At 38.1% G+C, this 24,860-nt stretch overlaps 1 protein-coding gene and 1 long non-coding RNA gene across 2 annotated transcripts; both read left to right on the plus strand.

Moving 5' to 3' along the window:
* The first annotated feature begins 10,624 nt into the window (after positions 1–10,624).
* On the plus strand, positions 10,625–11,779 carry LOC113273089. Its single transcript, XM_026522858.1, has one exon. It carries the CDS (start codon positions 10,625–10,627, stop codon positions 11,777–11,779), a length of 1,155 nt encoding a protein of 384 aa, XP_026378643.1.
* A 2,213-nt stretch (positions 11,780–13,992) lies between these two features.
* LOC113276509 lies at positions 13,993–23,477 on the plus strand. The gene is made up of 2 exons (XR_003324408.1): positions 13,993–14,432; positions 22,649–23,477. It is a non-coding gene; the product is annotated as an uncharacterized LOC113276509 (long non-coding RNA).
* The last annotated feature ends 1,383 nt before the right edge of the window (positions 23,478–24,860 follow it).

Here is a 24,860-nt window from a genome sequence, read left to right on the forward strand (position 1 = left end):
AGCTTTGTTTGCTCAATTAGCAGAATCCGGATACACAATATCAGCTGATGAAAAGAAGCAGGCCATATGCAATGACTTAAATCAAAGCTATGATCTGATTGTAACTGCATTCACTACAGTCGAGGGTATGGACATTCATACCTTTTACTCTCATCTTTTAACCTTTGATATGAGGCTAGAGCAACAACTAGCCTTGTTTCAGCCACCGTTAGCCAATGTGGCTATGTCTACCACATCAACATCTGGTAATAGGCAGGACCAAAGGAGATATAATGGTCAAGGTTCTCAGTATCAGCAAAACACAAATCAGTATTTCAGGAGAAATAACAACAATAATTCTTACCAACGCAATAACCAGCAACAACCATAGAATGATAGCAGCACAGGACCAAAGTGCCAGATTTGCAAGAAGAGAAATCATCTTGCAGATAGATGTTGGTTTCGTTATGAGAAACCTAATACCAATCAGCACCGCCAACTAGCTGCTTACATAGCTCTACCAGGAGGACACCAAGACACCCAATGGGTTACAGACACAGGAGCTACACATCATCTGACAGCAGACATGAGAAATTTAACTATTCCTCATGAGTATGATGGCACTGAACAAGTGCAAGTGGGTAATGGTAATGCCTTGAATATTTCTCTTTTGGTAATAGTTCTTTTATAAAAAATTCCAGATATTTTTGCTTGAATAATGTTTATCATGTACCTGAGATCAAATGTAATTTGCTGTCAGTGTCTCAATTCTGTAAAGACAATGCAGTTTTCTTTGAATTTCACACATCCTTTTTTGGTGTGAAGCACAAGCACACGGGGCTGCCACTGCTGAGAGAACTTGAAAGGACTGTACGTCTTTGATGGAGTTAATGTGCTAGATCATCCAATAAAGCTACAGGCACATGTTGATTTTAGTTTACCACTGTGGCACCAACGATCAGGTCATCCCATGTTGCGAACAGTCTCTAGATTCTGTTGTCAATTTTCCCTTCCTGTTGCAAATAAAGACTTTGATTATTGTCACTCTTTCCACATCAGTAAGAGCAAAAAGTTCTTATTCTTCTTAGTACTATTGTTTATGACAAGCCTTTGAGCTTGGTTGTTTCTGATATTTGGGTCTCACCACATTTGTCAAGATCTAGTTTTTAATATTACCTTTTGATAATGGATGTCTTTTCGCATTATACTTGGGTATTTCCTCTTGTGCAAAGGTCAGATGCTCTAAAAACTTTCGTTTATATTTCACAAACAGGTTGAGAATCTAACAGATCATAAAATCAAACTATTTCATTCAGATAATTCCTTAGAGTTTAAGAAGTTCACATCCTGTCTCAATGAAATAGGTATATTACATAGATTCTCGTGTCCACACACATCACCTCAAAATGGCCTGGAAGAACGTAGAATTCGTCATGTAACCGAGTCTGGTTTAGCTCTTTTATTTCATGCTAACATGTCACGCTCCTTTTGGGCTGATGCCTTTACAACATCCTGTTATTTGATCATCAGGCTTCCAAAATCCAACACAGAATCAAAAACTCCATTAGTATTTCTTTTTCAGAAATCTCCAGATTACTCCTTCTTACGAGTTTTTGGATGTCTAGCTTATCCCTGCCTTAGACTGTATAATGAAAATAAACTTGAACATAGATCTCCACCCTGTGTCTTCATAGGATACAATAGTGCACACAAGGGTTATATGTGTTTGCACCAAGAAAACAACATGATATATATATCGCGCCATGTTCGGTTTGAAGATCAGTCATTCCCATTTCAATCTTCTCGGCAGCAACATGCTCCATTGTCTTGTTCAGCTAATGTACCATCAAGTACAAGTGTTTTACTTTCACCTCCTTTTATACAGTGTAACTCACAAGTACATCAGGAAGCTGCTCGATTAGCTCAAAGACATAATGTACCATAACCGGCTGTATCATATGCTCCAGATTATCCAGATCTCAGTGCCTCTCCTGCACCAATGCTGGATGCAACAGAACCTGATTCCGCAATTGCTTCTGTATCGTCTAACACTACAACAACATCAACAGGTCTTTCTACTGAGCAACCAATTCAACCAGCAGCTGTGATCCATCCTATGAGAACTCGTGCAAAATCTGGCGTTACAAAACCCATACAGAAGTTGTGTTTAACTGCCACAAAGCATCCACTTTTGGAGGAAGACTTCATGGAACCGACCTGCTATTCTATGGCCTGCAAAAATCCCAAATGGAGAAAAGCTATGGATGCTCAAATTAATGCACTAATTCGAAATGGTACATACTCATTGGTACCTTATGAGGAAGGAATGGATGTCGTAGGATCAAAATGGGTCTTTCGTGTCAAACAAAATCCAGATGGCAGCATAAATCAACACAAAGCACATTTGGTTGCCAAAGGGTTCAATCAGCAGGAAGGAGTTGATTATGGTGAGACATTCAGCCCTGTGATAAAACCGTGTACTATTCGTCTTGTATTATCTATTGTTGTCATGAACAATTTGTCATTTAACCAATTCGACGTTGAAAATGCATTCTTGCATGGAAACTTGGAGGAGGAGGTATACATGAAGCAGCCTGCTGGGTATGTTGATCCTAACTATCCAAATCATGTCTGTAAGCTGCATAAATCGTTGTATGGACTCAAACAGGTTCGTCGTGCTTGGTTTTCGAGGTTAAGCAATTATCTGGTTAAGCTTGGTTTCACAGGTTCTATATCTGATAGCTCATTGTTTATCCTAAAAACTTAAGACTCTATCACGTATGTCCTCATATATGTAGATGACATAATTGTCACGGGTTCTAATGCTGCAAGGATTCAACAGCTGATAGACTCTCTTGGTTCAGAGTTTGCACTGAAAGATATGGGAGATTTATCATTCTTCTTGCGTGTTGAGGTCATCAGGCGTGAAGATGGACTTGTTCTCACTCAGCGAAAGTATGTAACTGATCTTTTGAAACGTACTAAAATGGATGGTGTCAAACCTGTGTCTACTCCTCTAGCAGCGAATGAGAAAATTCAAAAAGGTGGTACTGAGAGATTCAAGGATCCTTCACTATATTGAAGTGTAGTAGGTGCACTACAATACTTACATCTCACTAGACCTGATATCTCCATTGCTGTCAACAAGGTATGCCAGTATATGCATGACCCTTTTATTGAACCTTGGGAACTTGTCAAAAGGATAATCAGGTATCTAAAAACAACAGTGGACTATGGTCTTCATCTCGGTACCTCTCGTGATTTCTCATTCCATGCGTATTCTGATGCTGACTGGGCCGGCAGTCTGGATGATCGTCGTTCGACGAGTGGCTATTGTATTTATTTTGGTAGAAATCTGATTTCATGGAGTGCTAGGAAGAAGAAGACAGTCTCTAAGTCGAGTATGGAGGCTGAGTATCGTGGTGTGGCTATTGCAACATCTGAGATTATCTGGACTCAGTCCTTGCTTCAGGAACTCGGCATCAACATATCAACTCCCATGCTATGATGTGACAATCTAAAGGCAACATACCTTACGGCTAATCCTGTTTTCGACACTCGAACCAAACATATAGAAATCGATTACCATTTTGTGTGTGAGAGAGTCACAAGAAAGCAGCTGCAAGTTCGATTCATAAGCTCAAAGGATCAGTTGGACGATATATTTACCAAGGGGCTATCTGCACCACGGTTTTATCTTCTACAATCCAAGTTGCACATTCGTCAGCTCACGTACAACTTGAGGAGAGGTGTTAAGCATAAAGTTGCAAGTGATCCACGAGACTAGGAATCCAAGTCAGTCTTCCACAAGACTAGCTAACATGACAGTTTGAAGGCGTGTAACTCGTTCTATTTAGTTAGCTACTTTATCGTCTTTGAATATCTTATATTTGTAACAGCTTCAAGTATAAATAAGAAATCAATCTCCACGAGTTATCTGTGGAAGATATTCAATCAAAAACCTGTTCTAACTGGAATAATTTCCTATTTTAACTTCTTCACGTTTCCAACAGGTGTAAACTCTCCTTTTCTATCTCCTTCACGCTCTACACATGTTTCCAACACACGAAATCTACTCCATAACTCGTTTCAATCTCAACAATGCTCGGGAAAGAAAGAAGCAAACCCGTGAAAACTATACTCTCTGTTTTGGTTCATCAGATGATTCAGCCCTTGTTGAACGAATCAAACCACCTTAGCGTCCCTGTTTGGACTTAACAGGTCAAGCCCACTCAAATCCATCGATTGAATCTCACCAAAACTCTTCACAGGTCCAAACATATATTCCCAGAGAACAATAAACTCGAGAATGATAATTTCTCCAAATCCATGATTACAGCCAATTCTAATCGAAACCAACAACCTTACCAGCCCTGTTTAGCTTAGTAGAGAGAACCCAAAATGTTTCAGCGATTTAATCTCACATAAACACCTCCAATTCTCGAACCCTAATTATGGTTCTTCAAACCCATTTTCCCGCCAGAATTGAATTTCAAATTGGAGAAGATGACCTCCCCCTTATCCAGAACCGGTGTCCCTTTAGGAATTTGGGGTACATTTAGCGATTCATGGTGTGCAAATAGCAATTCGTGGGGGTACAAAGTTCAATTTTTGGGTTATAAATAGTGAAAACTCCTGGGGTGCCTGTATCACTTTTCTGGGGTGCCTTTAGTAATTCCTCTAGAGGGTGCAAACATCACTTTTCGAGCTAATTTCGCCGCAAAAGCTTATTTCTCCAAAAACACCTATAAAAACATAAAATACCAAAATAAGTACAAAAATGGGTACTAAAAATATAGGAAATTGAGATCAAAATAGACATATAAATGCGTCTATCAGTGCCCACGGGCAAAAACCTAAGGCATGCACGCTGTCGAAAAAATCAATAAGCTTCAACCCAGGCTTTGGACGCCTCTTCTGCCAACGGAGTATTCTGGAACCCCCATATATACTGGAGAACGAAGTTGCAGGATTAGGAGCATAACCTTTGAAGTGCTCCCATAAGCATGCTTGGAGAAAAGCAATGTGAACATGCGACTACACCTTCATATATCCGTTGGAAACATACATGTCCGCTTCCAGGGAATCCAGATGAGAGTACAAAGACTGAAGGAACAAACTACCTAGGGGGAGGACTACGCCTTGCGCTAATTTAATAGAAAACATAACGAGCTTCCTTCTTATGGTGTTCTTACCAGAGCCATCATCAAAAACATCTCTAGACAACCACAAGGATAAACACGCAGCAACATTGAGTACATCATCCAACACTTGGCCCACTTTCGGTTTCATAGGAAACCGTTCAGATACCCACCAAGTATAGAAACATTTTTCATCATTTTCCTTCTGATTTCTCAACTAGAGTGGCAAACATTACTTCTTCTTCATCGGACAACTTGAAATCAAGATTCCCTGCAACTGGAAGACTCGGCAAAACGGATACGCTTTCTAAGGAGATAGTCATTTCTCCCCATCTACATATGGCCGTGTGTGTGGAGGGACACCATCGAGAAATGAAAGTGATCAAACCCACAACATCTTTCCTAATGCGAAGTGTTGTAGACGCCTTGACTTCAACAACTTGCGCTTTGGTCAGGTTATTTTTGATGCGCTCATTGCCCAACATATGCCTCATCCATCCTTCATAAGAGTGTAGCGGATTATGGAAAATATTGAAATCAATAGGAGAAGCTGGACACTATTTCATTTGGAGACAGAACCTCATCACACACACTGGAGAAACTGATGGAGCGACCTCTTCATTCTCTAAACCCGTAAGGAGGGTTATATTATGATCGGGATGAGTTCTAACGTTCGAATAAGGCACGACAAAGAGCTCGTCATCTATGTTTGGCATATCTTTGGAATTGTTAGCGCTTCGCAGCTTAGCGGCAGAAATATTTCCAGGTGACATCTTAACGAGAATTCCTTACTTTCACTTTCAAATAACTACAATGAAGCAAAATGGAAAAGAGTGACTACTTCATACTAAAAGGAATGAATCATGCACACAACTGCTTGTCAAAATTCGACGAAATCACTAATGGTCGAAGCTCATGGATGAAGAAATATGTGGATCACAAACTAGCAGGAATGATGAATGGGGACACATTCACGCAAAAAAAATTTGTTGGATGCGGGACATACGCCCACAACCGGCTCGAATAGGGTCTTCACCTGCTCGAACAATTAAAAAAAAAATCCGCGGGTATTACACCCGCGGTCAAAACCTAAAACTAGGTTTTCAAAAAAAAAAAAAAGAGAGCAGCAGCACTACTTACCTCTAATCCCCCTGCTAGCCTCACTACAATCTTGTTGTCGATTGATCACCTCTAATGATGCTATCCTCACTACCATATACCAACAAAAGAAGATTCATTCAGGATTGAATAGGGTTTCAAAACTATGGAAGCAACACATGCATACAAAAAAAAAGAAGAAAAGAAGGGAGCGAAGATATCTACCTTGCTGCTAATGACAGACGGCCTGCGTTAGAGCTGTTGGCGGTGACAACGATGGAACACCTACTGATGGAACACCTACTGATGGAAACCGAAGTGATCACATAATTAAAATAATGGGAGTTAACACCCTTTTATATATAAGGTTTTGAAGTTCGAACGAGGAGAGGAATCCCTCTTGGATTCACGCACGGACGGCCGGGCCCGCAGAACCAATGCACGACAAACTGGCGGCGCAATAACATCAAGCCCACTAGCTGCACGGTCTCATGCTCGAGGAGCAATTGAGCCTCTCCCGGTAACTTCCATCTCCTTGACCATGTTGATTTCATTCTTTGTCTGTCACCATCTATTGCTTACCCCGCAACAATATCATTGTTACGTACTAAGCATAAGACTTAATGTTGATGGTGGTTTTCAGTTCAGGGTCAAAATTTTGAAACCCTGTATTTAATGCGCTGTCGTCCTGCAAAAGAACAGAAACCATTTAAAAGTAATGAGTGCCCAGGCCTCCTTACTTACATATGCATTGAGCAATTCAATTTATATATAAAATTTACCCAGATGGCGTGTATAGCAATAACCCCAAATATTGTGTAAATTTTATTCTCTTGCTAGCATTATTCACTAATGTATGGATCACTGAGTATTTTCCTATGCTATGTTCCCCAGCGGAATTCTCAATATTGGCATGACATGACGATTAATGTTCACTTGCAGCGGAGTAGCATGAATCTCCTGAAGTGTCAGTATTGAGATCTGCGTGAAGATACTCAGGAACACACAGGTTACACGACTCTATGATAAAGAGATTTTGTATCAACACGCTGTTAAAAGTGCGTCGACGCGCTTAATTCCTTAAGAAAAAAAAGCCAAGACTGTCCATGTCAGTCTTAAAACAATCACGGCCACATGATTCGACTGGCCAATTCAACAAGCTTAGCCTCTTCCTAGCGGAACTAGGAAAACTCCATGGTGTACATAGGCGGACCCACCATCATCCCAGCCAATCAGAATTCTCTTGGGAGACCAGCAACGTCCTTGATCATTGGCGTGAACTAGGCTGGTTGCGCTGCAAAAGAAAAGCTCAACGAGCTAAGACCGACCATTACGGTCTCAAAACCATCGCATCCACCCAACTTAGCCGGCCTAGTTGGACGGTTTAGATCTTCTTTCAAACGATCAAAGAGGTATAGTTATGATCATCGGCGACTCGCCTCCATCCCTGGTCGGTAAAACTACACATAGCAATCCAGGAGCGCATCAATGATCACTGGCGACTCGCCTCCATCTTTGCCAGCATAGTCGGACGGCCTAGATCTAATTTCAGGTGGCCAATGAGGTGCTGGCATTCTCTCCGGCAACCCGTCTTTATGTGTACTCAATCGACTTGTCCAAATAAGCGGCAAACACCCCAAATCATTTGGCCAAATTTAGGTTGGCCACACGACTTTAAACCTTAAAATTCAATCAACGACAATGAACAACTTCCGCAAATCATCTCATCCGTCCAACTTCGCTAGCCTAGTCAGATGGTTTAGATATGATTCTAGATGGCCAACAGGGTAACATCGTGATCACCGACCACCCCTCTTCCATGAGATCGGCCAAGCCACGGCTTGCCCATGTGATCCCGAACGATCGTCCAAAAATGGCCGGTCGCGCCGTTCTCATATAACTTTAACGGCATCCATCAATTGCCGCAAATCATCTCAGCCACTCAACTTGGCTAGCCGATTTAACCGGTCCGGATTTAACCTAAACCGACCGATAGGATGTTAGCATGGCTATCGGCCGCCACTCTCCTATAGGGATTGACCGTCCAACCTCTGGGATGCGCGCATAACTCCTACCAACTCCCTGAAAAAGTTCGGTCATGCTCCTTTTAAGAAGTTAAGCTCTGCGACTAACTTAGACGAGCTCTAAAACAACAATGCTTCGTGAACATCGATTATTTAGAGCTGCTTGTTTAAAAGCAATTCTTTATATACAAGGATTATAAACAATTTTTTTATAAATATTCATTTTACGAACAATCTTATTATTTGACCTAAAATCACTATATGCTGCTTTAAGCGGCAAGTCATACGACTTGACCCACTCGGCAGCCTGATGTATGTGTTTTCCTTCAAAATACTCGAGACACCATACATGTCACAAACTGGGGGATGCTCACTAGAGTATTGTACTGGCGGTTTACAGTGTACGGCATGCAACACGCCTATATGAGAAAGTGTCAGGAAAGGGCGGACGGTTAATAGCAGTAAGAGAGTAGTGCGAGTAAGGCTGTCCGGTCTTCCCACATAATGGAAACGTGATGGTCACCACCTTTTACACAACCCCACTTCTCCACTACTTAACTGCCTCCACTTTCTACGGGATCGAGGTGCGCTCGCTAATGACTTGTATAAATAGGTTTTCAGCCTATTTCGACAATAAAAAAAGGGTTATCAACACAAGTATCGAGAAAAAACCAAGAACTGATAGCTTACATTCTGCAAGCCAGTTCCACATTATGATACAAGTCATAAAACAACCACGCCTTCATAATTCAACATTTTGATCTCAAACACCTTCTTCGCTTCCTCCCTTAGATGAACCCCCCTCCTTCAATTTGTAACCGAATTGAGTCTGGAACGATCATTTATTGGTTTAGGCCAGAGTCTTACAGATTGATCTCTCGAATCTAAAAATACTCCTATGCAGTACATTTGTTTAGGGTTTGAACTCGTTTCTCATCAACACACCCAAATTTACCAAAAACAGCAGAATCAGTTTTACCCCAAAAAAAGATTCTCATGGGAGATAATTGGTGCTGAGTTAAAAAAGGCAAATACAGTTTTGCTGGAATAAAGGAATCATACCATCTGGATTAAATGCCAACTTTTTGAAGCTGCTACCTAAAGTGAACAATGCAAAAAAAGCAAAACAATTCAGACCAACCGGTCTTATGAATTTTAGTTTTAAAGTTTCCACTAAAATATGGGAAACAAGGCTGAGAAGAGTAATAAAAAAACTAGTATAACCTCATTAAGGAGCTTTCATAAAGGGTAGAAAAATTCAAGAACAAATAGCTTTAGCTTCTGAAATGATAAATGAGATTGAAGTTAAGAGAAGAGGAGGAAACTTTGGATTAAAGCTTGACATTACTCAAGCATATGATTCTCTTAGCTGGAAGTTTATGTTCCAAGTGTTGAGCAAATTTGAATTTTCAGATAAAGGGATTCACTAGTTAAAAATCTTACTACAATCAGCTAGAATATATGTATTAGTAAATGGAGGTCCTGAAGGGTACTTTCAAGTTGGGAGAGTTTTAAGACAGAGTGACCTACTGTCCCCTCTTCTTTTTGTCATAACTTAAGATGTTCTTAGTAGAAATATTTCCAAAAGGATTCAAGATGGAAGTTTGAAAGCAATGGTAAACAGAGGTGGTGTTCAACCTTCACAAAAATATCAACTTGTCTTTCTATTTTGTAATGCTGAAAAAAGGAATGTCAGAAAGTTAATGAACTTGCTCCAAAAATATCAAGATGCTTCTGGCCAATAAGTCAATCTGAAGAAAAGTAAATGCTTCATTGGTGGCACAAGTGAGAATAGAAGATTACAGATTTCTGAATAATGTAATGTTGTATTAGCTGATTTCCCAGACAAGTATTTGGGAGTAATTCTTGTGCCAGGTAATATCAAATCTCATCATATCTGGCAAAAGTATTTGGGAGTAATGCTTGTGTCAGAATACAAGTGGCCAAAGAGGGTTATAAGTGAATGTGAAAGAATAATTATAAATTTTTTATGGTCAGGTGACCCTGCAGATAGAAAAATGATTACTTTGAAATGGAATAAAAAATGCTCACCAATAAGCGAAGGTGGACTTGGATTGAGAAGATTAGAGATTATAAATAAAGGTTTGTTAATGAAGCTATTCTAGAGGATTCAAAATGGATCAAATGATTGGTCAATTTTTTTCAGTCAAAGTTTAAAAATAAAAATGGTGAATGGCTTCATATTACAAGAAATCTTCAATATGGCCAGGAATAAAGTGGGTACTTGAGGAAGTAGAGGAAAACACAAGATGAATAGTAGGAGATAGAAGAAACATTTCTGCTTGGAAGGACAAATGGGTGATAGAGAAAGCTCTGCAAGAAGTGTATCCAGATAACTCTTATATTATGTAATTCTCTGACATGAAAGTACCAGATTTTCTTTTGGATGGAGAATGGATTTTACCAACTGAACTACTGGAGATGATCCACATAAATGATTTACCAGTTAGCAGTGGTGGAAGAGACAGGAGAGTATGGACTGGTACTATCACAAGAAGCTTCACAGTATCATCTTCAGTGGAGATCATTAGACAAAAAATTCCCTCTTTACATTGGACTAAGAAGGTATGGCATAAATCTGTGCACCTTAGTATATCTAGTAATGCGTGGAAATTAGCTAGAAATGTTTGCGCAATTGATGACAATATGAAAAAGAAAAAATTTAATATGGTATCAAGATGCATATTCTGTAAGAAGGAGGAGGAAACAAGAGATCGTATCCTTTGGTACTGTAATTTAAGTAAGATCATTTGGAGTTGGCTTGGTGGAATCTTCAATTTAATAAATCCAAGATCATTTGAAGAGGTCCTCCAATTTTCCAATAACAAGAGTCCTGCTATAAAAGAATTATGGATATTGGCAGCATTTATAACTATGAATGAGCTCTGGTTTCTGAGAAATGAATGTATATTTGATAAAGGAAAATGTGATCAAAGATTGAATCCAATAATGTGGAATAGTCAATATGATTTGCAGGTTCTCAGGATATTTGGTTTGAAGACAAGGAGTGTGAAGAGTATGATCATAAAAGAAGTATTCTTTCAACTACTAGAACAGGGGAAATTATTACTATGCTGTGATGGAGCCTCTAGGGGAAACCCAGGTACTGTTGGTTATGGGGTAGTGGGAAGAAATAACACAGGAGAATTTGTGATTGCAATTTCAGGTGGTCTGGGCATATCTACTAACTACTATGCAGAGGTTTTTTCAGTATTAATAACAGGTGAGCAGGTTGTACATCATGGTTTTCATGACCTTGTTTTCAGAACAGACTCTAAAGCTGTTATAAATGCATTCCAAAGCCAGAAAGTTCCTTGGTTTGCAGCTACAAGATGGGAAAAGATTTGTGCAGAAGTGTCTTCTTGGAGTTTTATTCATAGTTACAGAGAAGTGAATTTATCTAGTGACAAAATGACAAAGAGGGGAGCAACACTAAGTAGAGGAGAAAAGAGAATTTTTGATATTAAGCCATCTTTTTTTGGCTGTCTGGAAAATCCAGATCTAAGTCTATTTTAGGTTTTGTTAGATAAAATTCCATACTAATGGCACTTCTTTTTTGTTCTCTTTTTTATTTATTTTTGAGTTATAATTCTTTTTAACTCCTTTGGTTTTTAATAATATTAAATTGTTAAGCAAAAGTTGTTTGTTTGTTTAACGTACAAATCATACGAAGGGAGTACATGGAACAGTTAAGCTAATGCCAAAAATACTTCTATGCATAATTTATAATTGATCCTTTAGTTTTCTTCTGAAGTCTATGTGACAATTTCTTGAATCACAGCTCAAGCTTACAGATTATGAGAATTTGGTAGTGACAATTTTCAGTTCTTTCTTTTATTTCAGGTAATAGTTTCTACCTAACTCTGTCAATTTGAAATTTTCAATTTGGATCATTATGGAATTCGAGGACTCGAAAACGTTTTACACCCTTTAGAAACATATCTTACCGGCTGGCAGTGTTTTTAGTCTTTTCATGAGATCTCTAACATTTTTCGGAATCTAATTTATAGGCCTTGGCACTAATTCTAGATACAAGGTACTCATCTTGAGAAGGCTAGAAGTTTAGGTCGACCTCTTTAAACAAAAGACTGATGTTGCTCAAGCTGCGATGGAGGAAATTGGAAGGGCAAGTCTTATGATTACTTCCCATTTAGTGTGCACAATTCATATGCGAATTTTAATTTGCTTCGTGGCTATCTACAAAAGTGGATTATGTGACAAGGGCTTTTGGAACCTAAAAATTCCCGGACGAAAGTCTATGATATCATATGTCTAAATCATGGTCAGAATATTACCATCTACGCGTTTATGGTTGTTCTTTTGATTCAAAATAAATAGGCAACTTTGTCCATAACATATAAAAAAAATTATCATGAGAATCAGATCCAGTTTGCTGTGGAGCAAGGAGTACTGACTATGATTGCAGAATTTTGCAACACAACTTTAGTTGGACCACGTGTGATTAGGTATTAGTTCAACCTGCATGATATATTATTGGGTGCTTTTATTTGTTTTTGTTTATCATCTCCACCCTTTTAATAATAACAAGGGATTGCAAAACTTAAGTGAATATAACCATCGGATCTCCAAACTTTAAAAATTCCACCGTTAGATTTCACAAATAAAATTCCGTCTGAACCATTGCTATTGTCCGTTAGATCATTAGACTTACTCTTTCTTATCATCTGTTAGATTTTAAATAAATGGTATAAAGAATGTTTATAGGGAAAAATTAAATGCACTTTTTATATATTTAAAAATCTCATATCTTTTAAACTACATGTTGGATTTTTGTAAATTTTATATATTTGGAAAGCCCTTTAAATTAGCTACGCAATGAGCACAAATAATGATATCAAATTTTTGTTTTTCAATTTTTTTTATATGTCTCCAAATCTTATATGTTTTCTCCTTAAAAGTTGGACATAACTTAAAATTTGAAGACATAACTTAAAAAAAATTGAAAAAATCTACAAGAAAAAAACAAAATAAATGATTGATTCTTAAGTACAAACAATAGATAATTTTTAAATAGGAAAACGCATTTTGAGTGAGTGGTTGTCTTCTAATTATCAAATTCTAGTGTTTGAGAAGAGAATTGGGTATCAATAGGGTTCTCTGTGAATTATGTAAACATCCAATTCTAGCTGGATCAACTAGTTTTCATAATATATTTGTGTTTTAATCATTTCCATCATGTTCTAATTCACGTTGCTAGGGTCTAGATGAAGCCCTAGACTGCTACTGTGTGATTCATACTATGTATGTTGTTCTTGAATGCTTGAATTGTTTAGGATAGAATTTAATCTAAGTACGTCAACATTTTGCTCCCACAGTGTATGCCATGTATCCATTGTAATTAGTATACCGCTATGTTGATTATGCTGCAACTCATGCTTAAACAGATTGCTATTGATCCTTAGATTAGTTGTGCTTTAACTAGACAATTAATGCTTTGGAAAGATATCTTAGTTGTGATTGAACTATCCATCGGAGAAACACCTTAGATATAGGGAAGATTTGATCGTCACCCTTATCTTCTATAAGGACAATAATAACATCATTAGTTGAATACATAGTGTAGGTTAGTGGTGGATTTGGAGGCCCTAGTACCCTCATCATAATTTGTTCTATTCACCTAGATATCTGTGGTTGTCATCAGCTTGCATCTGATCATATTAGAATCTATAAGTTCTTTCGAGTTGTTTTAGCTTTTGCAAGACTGCAGGTTCTGTGTTAAAAAAAATATCTCTTGTTGCAGTATAACTTACACTTTTCTTAGAAAAATCTGCAATCTGTGCTTTTAGTCCCAACATTTGTTCCAGTAGCTTCGTCAATTTCTATACCCTGTAAAACTTCTGCTCCAGCCTTGTTACATTTCATCTCTATTTCTTTTAACTTTGCTGATAGCATCCTGTGTTGAAACTAGTTGTTCTGTTCTGCTCATCTGTCTGTTGAGCAAGTCACTGACATGCTATAGATTCCTCCCACAGTTAGTCATACTCAGTGCCTATACCGTCTTTTCCTTGCTTTATCTGTGCAATTCTAGGAACTGATAATTTCTGTTGAGACAACAGGTACCTGCAATACTGAGAAGCAAACCCAGGAAAAAGAGAAGGAGCAGCAGAACACAATCTTTGGAACTTCCTAAACCCGGTTTATACCGGCGGTATTGTTTCTCAAACCTTGTTTACCTGAATGAATGTATGAACGATATAGCATGCTTGTCGACATAACTAGTTGCTTTCGATAGTAGTATCCAACCCTGCAATATCTAGGATTTGTGCACATGATTCTGTGATAACAGAATAACACATTAGCCTGTTGAAATCATTATTTCACTGAAATTCTTAAAATCCTATCAGAACCTGTGCATTCGTCCCTGAAACTGGATGTCATTTTCATAAGCGTTAATCTGTGAAACTTGAGCAGCATGTTGACCTGCTGAATCTGTTGAGTCCTATGTGCTGCCTAATTGCGGAACCATACTGATTCTGCAATTTTAATTCTGAAACACACTGTGTATGTGTATGTGTCACTGAATCCGCTTGTCATTCATACTCTTTTGAGTTACACATTTGATGCTTATCTGATCAGTACAACTTGTTATATCTGTGCGCATACTTCTGTGTATCTACTCCATTGCCACGAGCTTCGCTTCCCTGGTTTATTCATCTGCTGAATCTGTTGTTTGTTGTGTACTATCTAGTCTTTACAGCATAGTGAATCTGTGTGCATTAATTCCAGAAGCTAGACTTTGGTTTGCATAAGTGTTTTCTCCCTGTTTATAAAATTGTTGGTTGTCTAGGGTGTTATTACATATTAACTGTCATGCTTTCTAGGCTATGATTGTGACCTTTAGAGATCAAACTAATCGTCTAGTTAGAATCCATCAAGAGGACGTAGTTGAAATACCCACTTTTGAAGAGAACATCCCTGACCAATTTGAAACAATGGGTGAAGAGTTAAACCAGTATCGTAGTATAAAAGAGCACATGTACCTAACAAGGGCGAGCCAGCCCTCGTGTATTGTTTTACCAGCTGATGTTGGTCAATTTGAGATGAAAGCTAGCACAATTAATATGTTGCCTGTGTTTAGAAGGATTGATGCTGAGAACCCTTACAACCATGTAAGAGATTTTCAGGATATCTGTGGGAATCTGCGTTTTAACCAAATGCCAGAAGAGTCCCTCAAACTGAGATTGTTTCCTTTCTCTTTGAAAGAAAAAGCCAAGTCCTGGATGCATGCCCTACAACCACAGTCTATCAGAACATGGGAAGACCTTACAAAAGAATTTTTCAAAAAGTTTTTCCCTAACCATAAGACTGCGACAATTTGTCAAAGTCTGAATAGTTTTGTGCAATTAGAAGGTGAATCCCTGGCCAAATATCTGGAAAGATTTAATGAATTATTGGGCCAATGTCCTCACCATGGTTTTTAAAAATGGAGACTTGTGCAAATTTTTTATGAAGGCTTAGATGTCAGTACCCGAACCACAGTTGAGTCAATGTGCAATGGATTATTTATTGACAAAAGTGCTAATGAGGCTTGGTCTTTCTTATTTGAAGTCACTGGGAAAACTAAGCAATGGGAGTCCATCCGTGAACCCAAAAAGATCACTCATGTAGCTAATGTTCATAGAATCGAGTCCGATTTTGAAGAAAAAGCAAATATTGCATCCCTGGCTAGGAAAGTAGAAGCGCTATAGCTAGAGTTTAAGAACATGAAAACTGCTTCCCCAACTCTCCGTGACCAATTTGAAATGGTTAGTTGTGTTGCATGCCACGGTTCAGACCACCTAGTGGATAGTTGTCCAGACCTACAAGCATTTCAGGAGTCTAGACTAGAACAAGCCAATGTTTTGTATCATAAGCAAGAGAACAACCTTTATTCTCAGACCTACAACCCAGGGTGGAGGAATCACCCTAATTTCTCGTGGTCTAAAGGGCCCGTACAATGGGGTACAACGAGTAATAACCAAGGATATGCATATCCTATAAACCCCAAGTACAAACAAACACACAATACCCTGTAGAGAAAAGGCCTAGCTTTGATGATGGTGTAAACCATATGAATCAGAATCTATCGCAATATCAAAAGTTAAATGAGCAGAAGTTTGCAAGTTTAGAACTCAAATTGGGTCAAATCTGTGATGCACTAAATGAAAGAGGAAAAGGTAAACTCCCTAGTCATCCCCAAAAAATCCAAAAAGTGCAATCCAGGCAAGCATGTCAAGTTGCAATGAGTCCTCACAATATCAAGCAAATGTTGTCGCCACTCTTCATAGCGGTAAGGTTGTTAATAACAATGTAGGTGTACCACAGTCGAGTGAGTCTAAATCAGACTCGCCACTGCACACTACACCACAGAAAAGATCTACTGAAGAAAAGGAATCTGAGCATGATAGTGACTCTAAGAATTCCACTGATGTTAATGCTTCTTTACCATCTTTTGTGCCTGTTTCTCCATTCCCACAAAGATTGATGCAGCAAAAAGGGAATAAACATTACAATGAGATGTTGGAAATGTTTAAGCGAGTCAATATAAATATTCCTTTTCTTAAAGCAATCAAACAGATACCTGCTTATGATAAATTCTTGTAAGATCTATGCACCCAAAAACGGAAACATAATGTGCATAAGCGTGCCTTTCTCACTGAGCAGGTGACTTCAATTATTCAAAACAACACCCTACCTAAGTTTAAAGACCCAGGTAGTCCAACTATCATATGCACTATAGGCGATCATACGATCGAAAAGGCTTTGCTAGACTTAGGTGCTAGTGTGAACTTATTGCCATATTCTGTATATGTGCAATTAGGTCTTGGGGAGATGAAACCCACTCCTTTTACGCTACAATTAGCAGACAGATCTGTCAAAATCCCTCGTGGTATTGTTGAAGATGTGTTAATCAGGGTTGATAAATTTTATTTCCCCGTGGAATTCATTGTGCTAGATACTCAACCTGTGCAAAACCCAGATTGTCATATTCCTGTCATTTTAGGACGTCCCTTTTTGGCAACGTCCAATGCTATCATCAATTGTCGTAGCGGAATATTGAATTAGTAGTTTGGTAACATGACTGTGGAATTGAATGTGTTTCATGTTAGACAACAACCCATGGACTTTGATGATAGTGAATTGCATGAGATTAACATGATTGAGAGTCTGATTCGAAATTCATTGCCTGACATCTTATCTGTGGATCCTTTGCAAGCATGTTTAGAAAATTTTGACTTAGATCTTTTTGATTCTGAGTACATTAGTGAGGTACACTCTTTTCTTTAATATGTACCACCCATGGATATTGCTAAATGGCAGACTGTTGTGGAACCACTTTCACTTTCTGATTCCAAATCTGCCCCATCTCTTGTCGAACCACCTAAGCTTGATTTGAAACCATTTCCTGATACTTTGAAATATGCTTTCTTAGGTTCTTCTGAGACATTGCATGTTATTATTGCATCGTGTTTAGACACAGAACAGGAAAGTAAACTTTTGGAAGTGCTTAAAAAACATAAAGAGGCCTTAGGTTGGACCATCTCAGACCTTAAAGGTATAAGTCCCACAATTTGCATGCATCACATAAATCTTGAAGAAAATATTAAACCATCTAGGGAAATGCAAAGGAGACTTAACCCCAATATGAGATATGTTGTTGAGGGTGAGATTTTGAAATTGCTTGATGCGGGTATCATATACCCAATTCCAGATAGCCAGTGGGTCAGACCTATTCAAGTTGTACCCAAAAAGTCTGGCATTACTGTAGTTCAAAATGAAATGAATAAGCTTGTGCCCACTCGTGTGACCACGGGGTGGCGAGTTTGTATTGACTATAGGAAGTTGACCACAGTAACAAAGAAAGACCATTTTCCTCTTCCTTTCATTGACCAAATGCTACAAAGGTTTTCAAGACATAGTCATTATTGTTTCTTAGATGGCTATTCGGGTTATAAGCAAATTCACATAGCACTCGAAGACCAACCAAATACCATATTTACCTGTCCTTATGAAACATTTGCTTATCATCGTATGCTTTTTGGGTTGTGTAATGCACCCATTACTTTTCAACGTTGCATGATGAGCATCTTTCTGACATGGTAGATAAGTTTCTTGAAAATTTCATGGATGATTTTTCTGTCTTTGTGTCTTCTTTTGATGAATGTTTTCATCATCTTACTCTTGTGTTGTTTCGATGTAAAGAAAAGAATTTGGTTCCGAACTGGGAAAAATGTCATTTCATGGTGAACTCAGGCATAGTCCTAGGGCATATCATTTCTGAAAAAGTCATAGAAGTAGATAAAGCTAAAGTTGATCTCATTCAACACTTGCCTCAACTTCTCTCCGTGAGGGAGATAAGGTCATTCTTGGGCCATGCCGGTTTTTACCGGCGATTCATCAAAGACTTTAGTAAAATTTCAAGACCTTTGTGTAGTATTCTTGCAAAAGATGTTGCATTTGTCTTTGATGATGCTTGTAAGGAAGCATGGGAGCAATTGAAAGCTCTTCTCACCTCTGCTCCTATAGTCAGACCACCTGATTGGACCTTACCATTTGAAATTATGTGTGATGCATCTGACTATGCTGTAGAAGCTATTTTAGGATAGCGAGTAGACAAACTCCCTTATGTGATCTACTATGCTAGTAAAACACTTAATGATGCTCAACTAAAATTATTCAACAACTAAGAAAGAATTGCTAGCTGTTGTTTTTGCATTGGATAAGTTTATATCTTATTTGATAGGATCTAAAGTCATCATACATTCTGACCATGCTGCATTGAAATATCTTTTGTCTAGCTCGTCTAATTCGATGGATACTCTTATTACAAGAGTTCAATTTCGAAATTCGAGATAAGAAAGGGTCTGAAAATGTTGTTGTTGATCACTTGTCTAGGTTGAATGTTGAGTCTGTTGATGAATCCTTGCTTATTAGAGAATCATTCCCTGATGAACAATTGATGCTCGTATCTGAAATGCCTTGGTTTGCTGATATTGTCAACTACCTTGCTACTGGTAGAATTCCCTTGTATTGGTCTAAACAAGACCGCTCTAAATTCTTGTCTGAAGTGAAATATTTCTTTGGGGATGACCCATACTTGTTTAAATAATGCCCTGACCAACTTATTAGGAGATGTGTCCCCAATTCTGAACAAAGATATGTCATCTCTTTCTATCATGACCATGCATGTGGAGGCCATTATAATGCCAATAAAAATGCTACAAAGATCTTGCAGAGTGGTTTCTATTAGCCATCGTTGTTCAAAGATAGTCATGCCTTTTGTGTTGCTTGCGAAAGATGTCAGAAATTAGGAAGTATCTGAAGAAGAAACATGATGCCCTTACAACCTATTTTGATTGTTGAATTGTTTGATATATGGGGTATTGATTTCATGGGTCCATTTCCTAACTCTGAAGGTAATTTATACATTCTTGTTGTAGTTGATTATGTTTCTAAATGGGTGGAAGCCATTGCATCCGAAACAAATGACCACAAAGTAGTTATTTCTTTTCTTAAGGAAAACATTTTCTCTCGTTTTGGAACACCTAGAGCAATAATCAGTGATGGTGGTAGTCATTTTTGCAATAGACCTTTTGAATCACTTATGCGCAAGTATGAAATCGCTCACAAGGTAGCAACACCATACCATCCACAAACCAGTGGCCAAGTAGAAGTTTCTAATAGGGAAGTTAAGCATATTCTTGAAAAGACTGTAAATCCTACTAGGAAAGATTGATCTTTACGTTTAAATGATGCTTTATGGGCCTATAGAACCGCATACAAGACTCATATTGGCATGTCCCCTTACAGACTAGTGTATGGTAAAGGTTATCACCTACCTGTTGAGTTAGAATATCGTGCATACTGGGATGTAAAGAAACTGAACTTTGATCTTGATAAGGCTGGTACCCAAAGAAACTTCAACTTAATGAGTTAGAATAATTAAGAAATGATACATATGATAGTTCCAAAATGTATAAACATAGATGAAAGTGTTTCATGACAAGCGCATTCTGCGCAAGTCTTTCACACCTGGACAAAAAGTTTTATTGTACAACACTCGTTTGCATATTTTCGAAGGGAAGTTACGATCTCGATGGTCAGGTCCATTCTTGGTACATACTGTTTTCCCTCATGGAGCTATTGAAATCAAAATCCAGTAAACAAGAACATCTTCAAGGTCAATGGTCAGAGATTGAAACCATTTCTGGAGCATCTTCCACCAGAAGTTGAGACCATAGACTTGGAAGACCCCGTCTATGTGGACTAAACTGGTTCACCTGTGTACATACATATGGATTAAATGTCCATTCTCTTTCCCTTTTCTTTTCCTTTTTGCATAGTTTTTATGTGTGCTAACCAATTTTTTTTTCGTCTTGCGCTCATGTTGTTTGATTTCAAAGCATTCATTCAATTCTGGTTTAGCACCATCCTTTTGCATCCGGTAATCTCTTCCCTTTTCTCTAATCAACATGGTTCTCATGGTATGCTGCTGTTTAAATTCTTATCATCTGTTGAAACATTGAGGAAAATGTTAGATTTATGTTTGGGGGAGTATTTTTCGTATAGAGTTTTTAGTCTTTTGCATTTAAAAAAAATTCAACCATAAAACCTCCAACTTTTAGAGATTTTAGAGTCACTAGCATGCTTCTAGCTATGTTTACAGAGAGAGTCTGACCAAAATAACTGAACTTGGAAGTACTAGAGAACACAATCGTGTTTCTTGTTTGTATGAGCGTTAAAGTTTGATTTAACCATGCCGGTGGGCGAATTAGGTGCATCAAAGATATTTGGTAGTATAATTGTGATCACCCTTAGTGGAGACTACCTATTTTACATCAAGCGAGGCACCGACCTTCAATTTTTGTGACTATCTAAAAAGTCCTTTTAGAGTGTGTGTCACCGTACGTAAATTCCGGATAGGAATGGTGAGCTACCCAACTTCGCACCACTTTCAGCACTATTTTTTATCTCTAAGTGCTAATTTTGTCAATCATGAGGATGACGTCTAAAGATTAAAACTCCTTATTGTAGTTTGATTTGCAGTTAGCACCATTCTCTCTCTCGAAAACATCAAACAGATCCATAGAAACACATCATCATCAACAAGCAGCGCGACATCATAATATTTGAAGAAAGTTGAAATAGTCCAAGGTTTACATGCAACAATACAAGGAAAAGAAAGTCATATTCAAAGTGAAGATACAGTACAAAAAGCAGAATTTTATACACAAGTGAAGACTTATCTTACAAAGAGCAAAGAAAACAGAGAAAGATGAGATTTAGTGAGGTTCATAAAATCAAGACAATACAAGTTGTGGAAAATTGAGTGATAAAGTCCTTCATCCATGGATTTAGTAGTTTCATTATTATTTTGTTATTTTCAGTTTGTGCTTAATTAATAAAAAAAAAATATACTACTGTTTGTTTTTAGTTTTGTTTAATAAACATCATGGTAAAGAAGAATTTAAGAGGAAATTTCAAGCAACAAGGAAATTGAAGATAAAAATCAGAAATTGTCAAGGTTCTACGAAGTTCAAAAGTTCATCATCAACAGTTGAAGACCGAAGATTGAAGACGTTTCTATGGATGTTGTGAGAGTGGTGTTGATTGCCGATCAGATGTGAAGGTAAGTGAGTACTCCCATCCTTGCTAATGATTGATTTACTTTCTTAGAGATCATTAGAAAAAGATTCTTTTTGTCCACAATTCTGTGGAGTCTCCAGAAATTATTTCGGAAGGGTTTCCTTCCCACCATTTAACATGTGCAGGATTTCACTCTTTACTCCTATATGCACACATGAGAAACTAAAAAAGCGGTCTTTTGAGTGCAATTATCATAAAACATTATTGGTGAGGCAGAATTCGAGGCTTGCGATCACTCTTGAACCCAAATTCTTTCATATGGTGTGGTTACTTGTCACTCAACTCTTAAGGATGAGAATGCGTTCTTTTGATATTTCTAACTTCTTATTACTAGCATGCATAAACTCTATGTCCTCATAGCTCCTTGGATGCTTGATACTCTATTACGCTCTGAAGTTGGAGAAGGTTTTGTGTGGGTACACCTCTGGTAGGCCCTCACGAGACTACAACTCGTCCACTAGAGACACCTAGGGGTGTAAAGGCTTAATGCATACGCTAAATGCATTCGATAGACCAGCAACAGTGGTATAGTTAGGATTTCTTAATTTCCGTTTCACTTGAGTACAAGTAAACTTCAGGTTTGGGGGTATTTTATAAGTACGAAATAGTGCATATTTCTACACCTTTTATTGACAATTAACTCATCTTTTGCGCTTTAAAATCATATCTTATCCTAAATTCTGTGTTTTCATTGTTTTCAAGAATAAATACTTTTACTAATTAACTTTGGGTTTTTAGGTACTAAATAAAGATTGCATGATTGGAGAAACCAAAAGAGAAGAGAATTGGTGACAACGGAAGAGAGACAACAAAGCTCCCGCTAAGAAGGCAGTGAAGAATATCTTCTGTACCTCATCTGCGAGTGAAGAATATCGTTTGCACGACTCAAAGATAGAAGTAGGTTTGAGATTTTAGCTCTGAAGAAGATATGGGCCTAGAAGAAGACCTTCCAAGAGATAAAACCCAAGATTCAAGACCCAAACCCGCTACCATGTCTTGAACCGTTAGATTCGATACTGATGCTCATCATCCGAGGCATCTCCACAACTGTGCATCAATATTTGATACTCCTGTCTCACACCCGAGCATGTTCTGTCCTTCCCTTATTCGAGCAACAACCAAACACCCCCTTCTCTTCGTACTCATTTTCTCTACCGTCTGCAAATACCATCACTTCACCTACACCTCTCAGTTCGCTTCCCCCCATCAATCAATTTTTGCCCGACCAATTCTGATCTCAGCAACCTTCTAGCCGCCATCAATCAACCTCCTAGTCTCCATCTATCTCTATCTTAGCTTCTTCTCCAAAACAGTAACCCTAGAAGCTAGGATTGAGAGAGATGAATCTAGGGTTATCTTCAAAAGAAAACATCAAATCAAAGAGCTGGAAAGTCGAATTGCGAAGGGGTTTATCGGGAAAACGCGTTTTGAGTGAGTGGTTGTCTTCTAATTATCAAATTCTAGTGTTTGAGAAGAGAATTGGGTATAAATAGGGTTCTCTGTGAATTATGTAAACATCCAATTCTAGATGGATCAACTAGTTTTCATAATATATTTGTGTTTTAATCATTTCCATCATGTTCTAATTCACGCTGCTAGGATCTAGATGAAGCCCTAGACTGCTACTGTGTGATTCATACTATGTATGTTGTTCTTGAATGCTTGAATTTTTTAGGATAAAATTTAATCTAAGTACGTCAAAATTTTGCTCTCACAGTGTATGCCATGTACCCATTGTAGTTAGAATACCACTATGTTGATTATGCTGCAACTCACGCTTAAAAAGATTGTTATTGATCATTAGATTAGTTGTGCTTTAACTAGACAATTAATGCTTTGGAAAGATACCTTAGTTGTGATTGAACTATCCATCGGAGAAACACCTTAGATATAGGGAAGATTTGATCGTCACCCTTATCTGCTATAAGGACAAGAATAACATCATTAGTTGAATACATAGTGTAGGTTAGTGGTGGATTTGCAGGCCCTAGTACTGTCATCATCATTTGTTCTATTCACCTGCCTTACATCTTGATTAACTATTTCTGTTACTATCAATCATCTTCGTCGTATCGACACCCAACCAAACAACTCTTTTTGTTACTTTAATTTGAATCAGTTATCGTAAGAACTAAGCTTCAACTCTACACCCACCTTGTCCCTGAGGATCGACTCGTGCTTACCATATTTATAGACTCGACATTGTATGCTTGCAGTTAGTACAATTGTAGGCTTGTTTAAAGACCTACCAGGTAGCATGACTGACTCCATGTCAGATGATGCATGTTCGAATCACACCAAGTTCACTCCATTTACATGGATCAACTTTCATTATTGATCCAATTTAGGGGATCAACTACTATTGTTGATCCTCTAAATTGGATAAAATTCTACTGTTGATCCTTTTTTTTGGATCAAGTATTGCTGTTGATCCTTTTTTATGATCAACTATTGTTGTTGATCCCCTAAATTGGATCAACTTCTACTATTAATTCTGTTTTTATTTGGATCAACTACTGTTGTTGATACAAAAATATCGGAACCAGTGGTGGCGGCGACGGCAACGAACTAGTGGCGGCGGCTGACTAGTGGTGGTGGTGGCGACGACTAGTGGTGGTGTAATGGTGGTGGTGACGAAGTGGTAGTGTATTATTAGTGGTGGTGGCGGTTGGTAGGTGGTGGTGGAATGGTAGTTGAATGTTGGTGGTGGTGGTGAAGTGGTAGAGGAAGAAATTTGTTCCATTTTGAAATAACGAAAAATATTTTATGGGTGGATATTAAGGTAATCTAATTTTAAATGGATAAGGTTATTAAAAAGTAGTGATATATTTATTGTTGTACTAGGTATCACCCCGGCTTACGGCCGGGGCTCAACCTCTTTCGATTTTTGTTCGTTGTTTGGTCGGTCAGTCGGTATCCTCTACAAATTTTAGTCGGCACGTAAAGTTTG

Source organism: Papaver somniferum, chromosome 4 (genome assembly GCF_003573695.1).
Source record: "Papaver somniferum cultivar HN1 chromosome 4, ASM357369v1, whole genome shotgun sequence".
Lineage (NCBI taxonomy): Eukaryota > Viridiplantae > Streptophyta > Magnoliopsida > Ranunculales > Papaveraceae > Papaver > Papaver somniferum.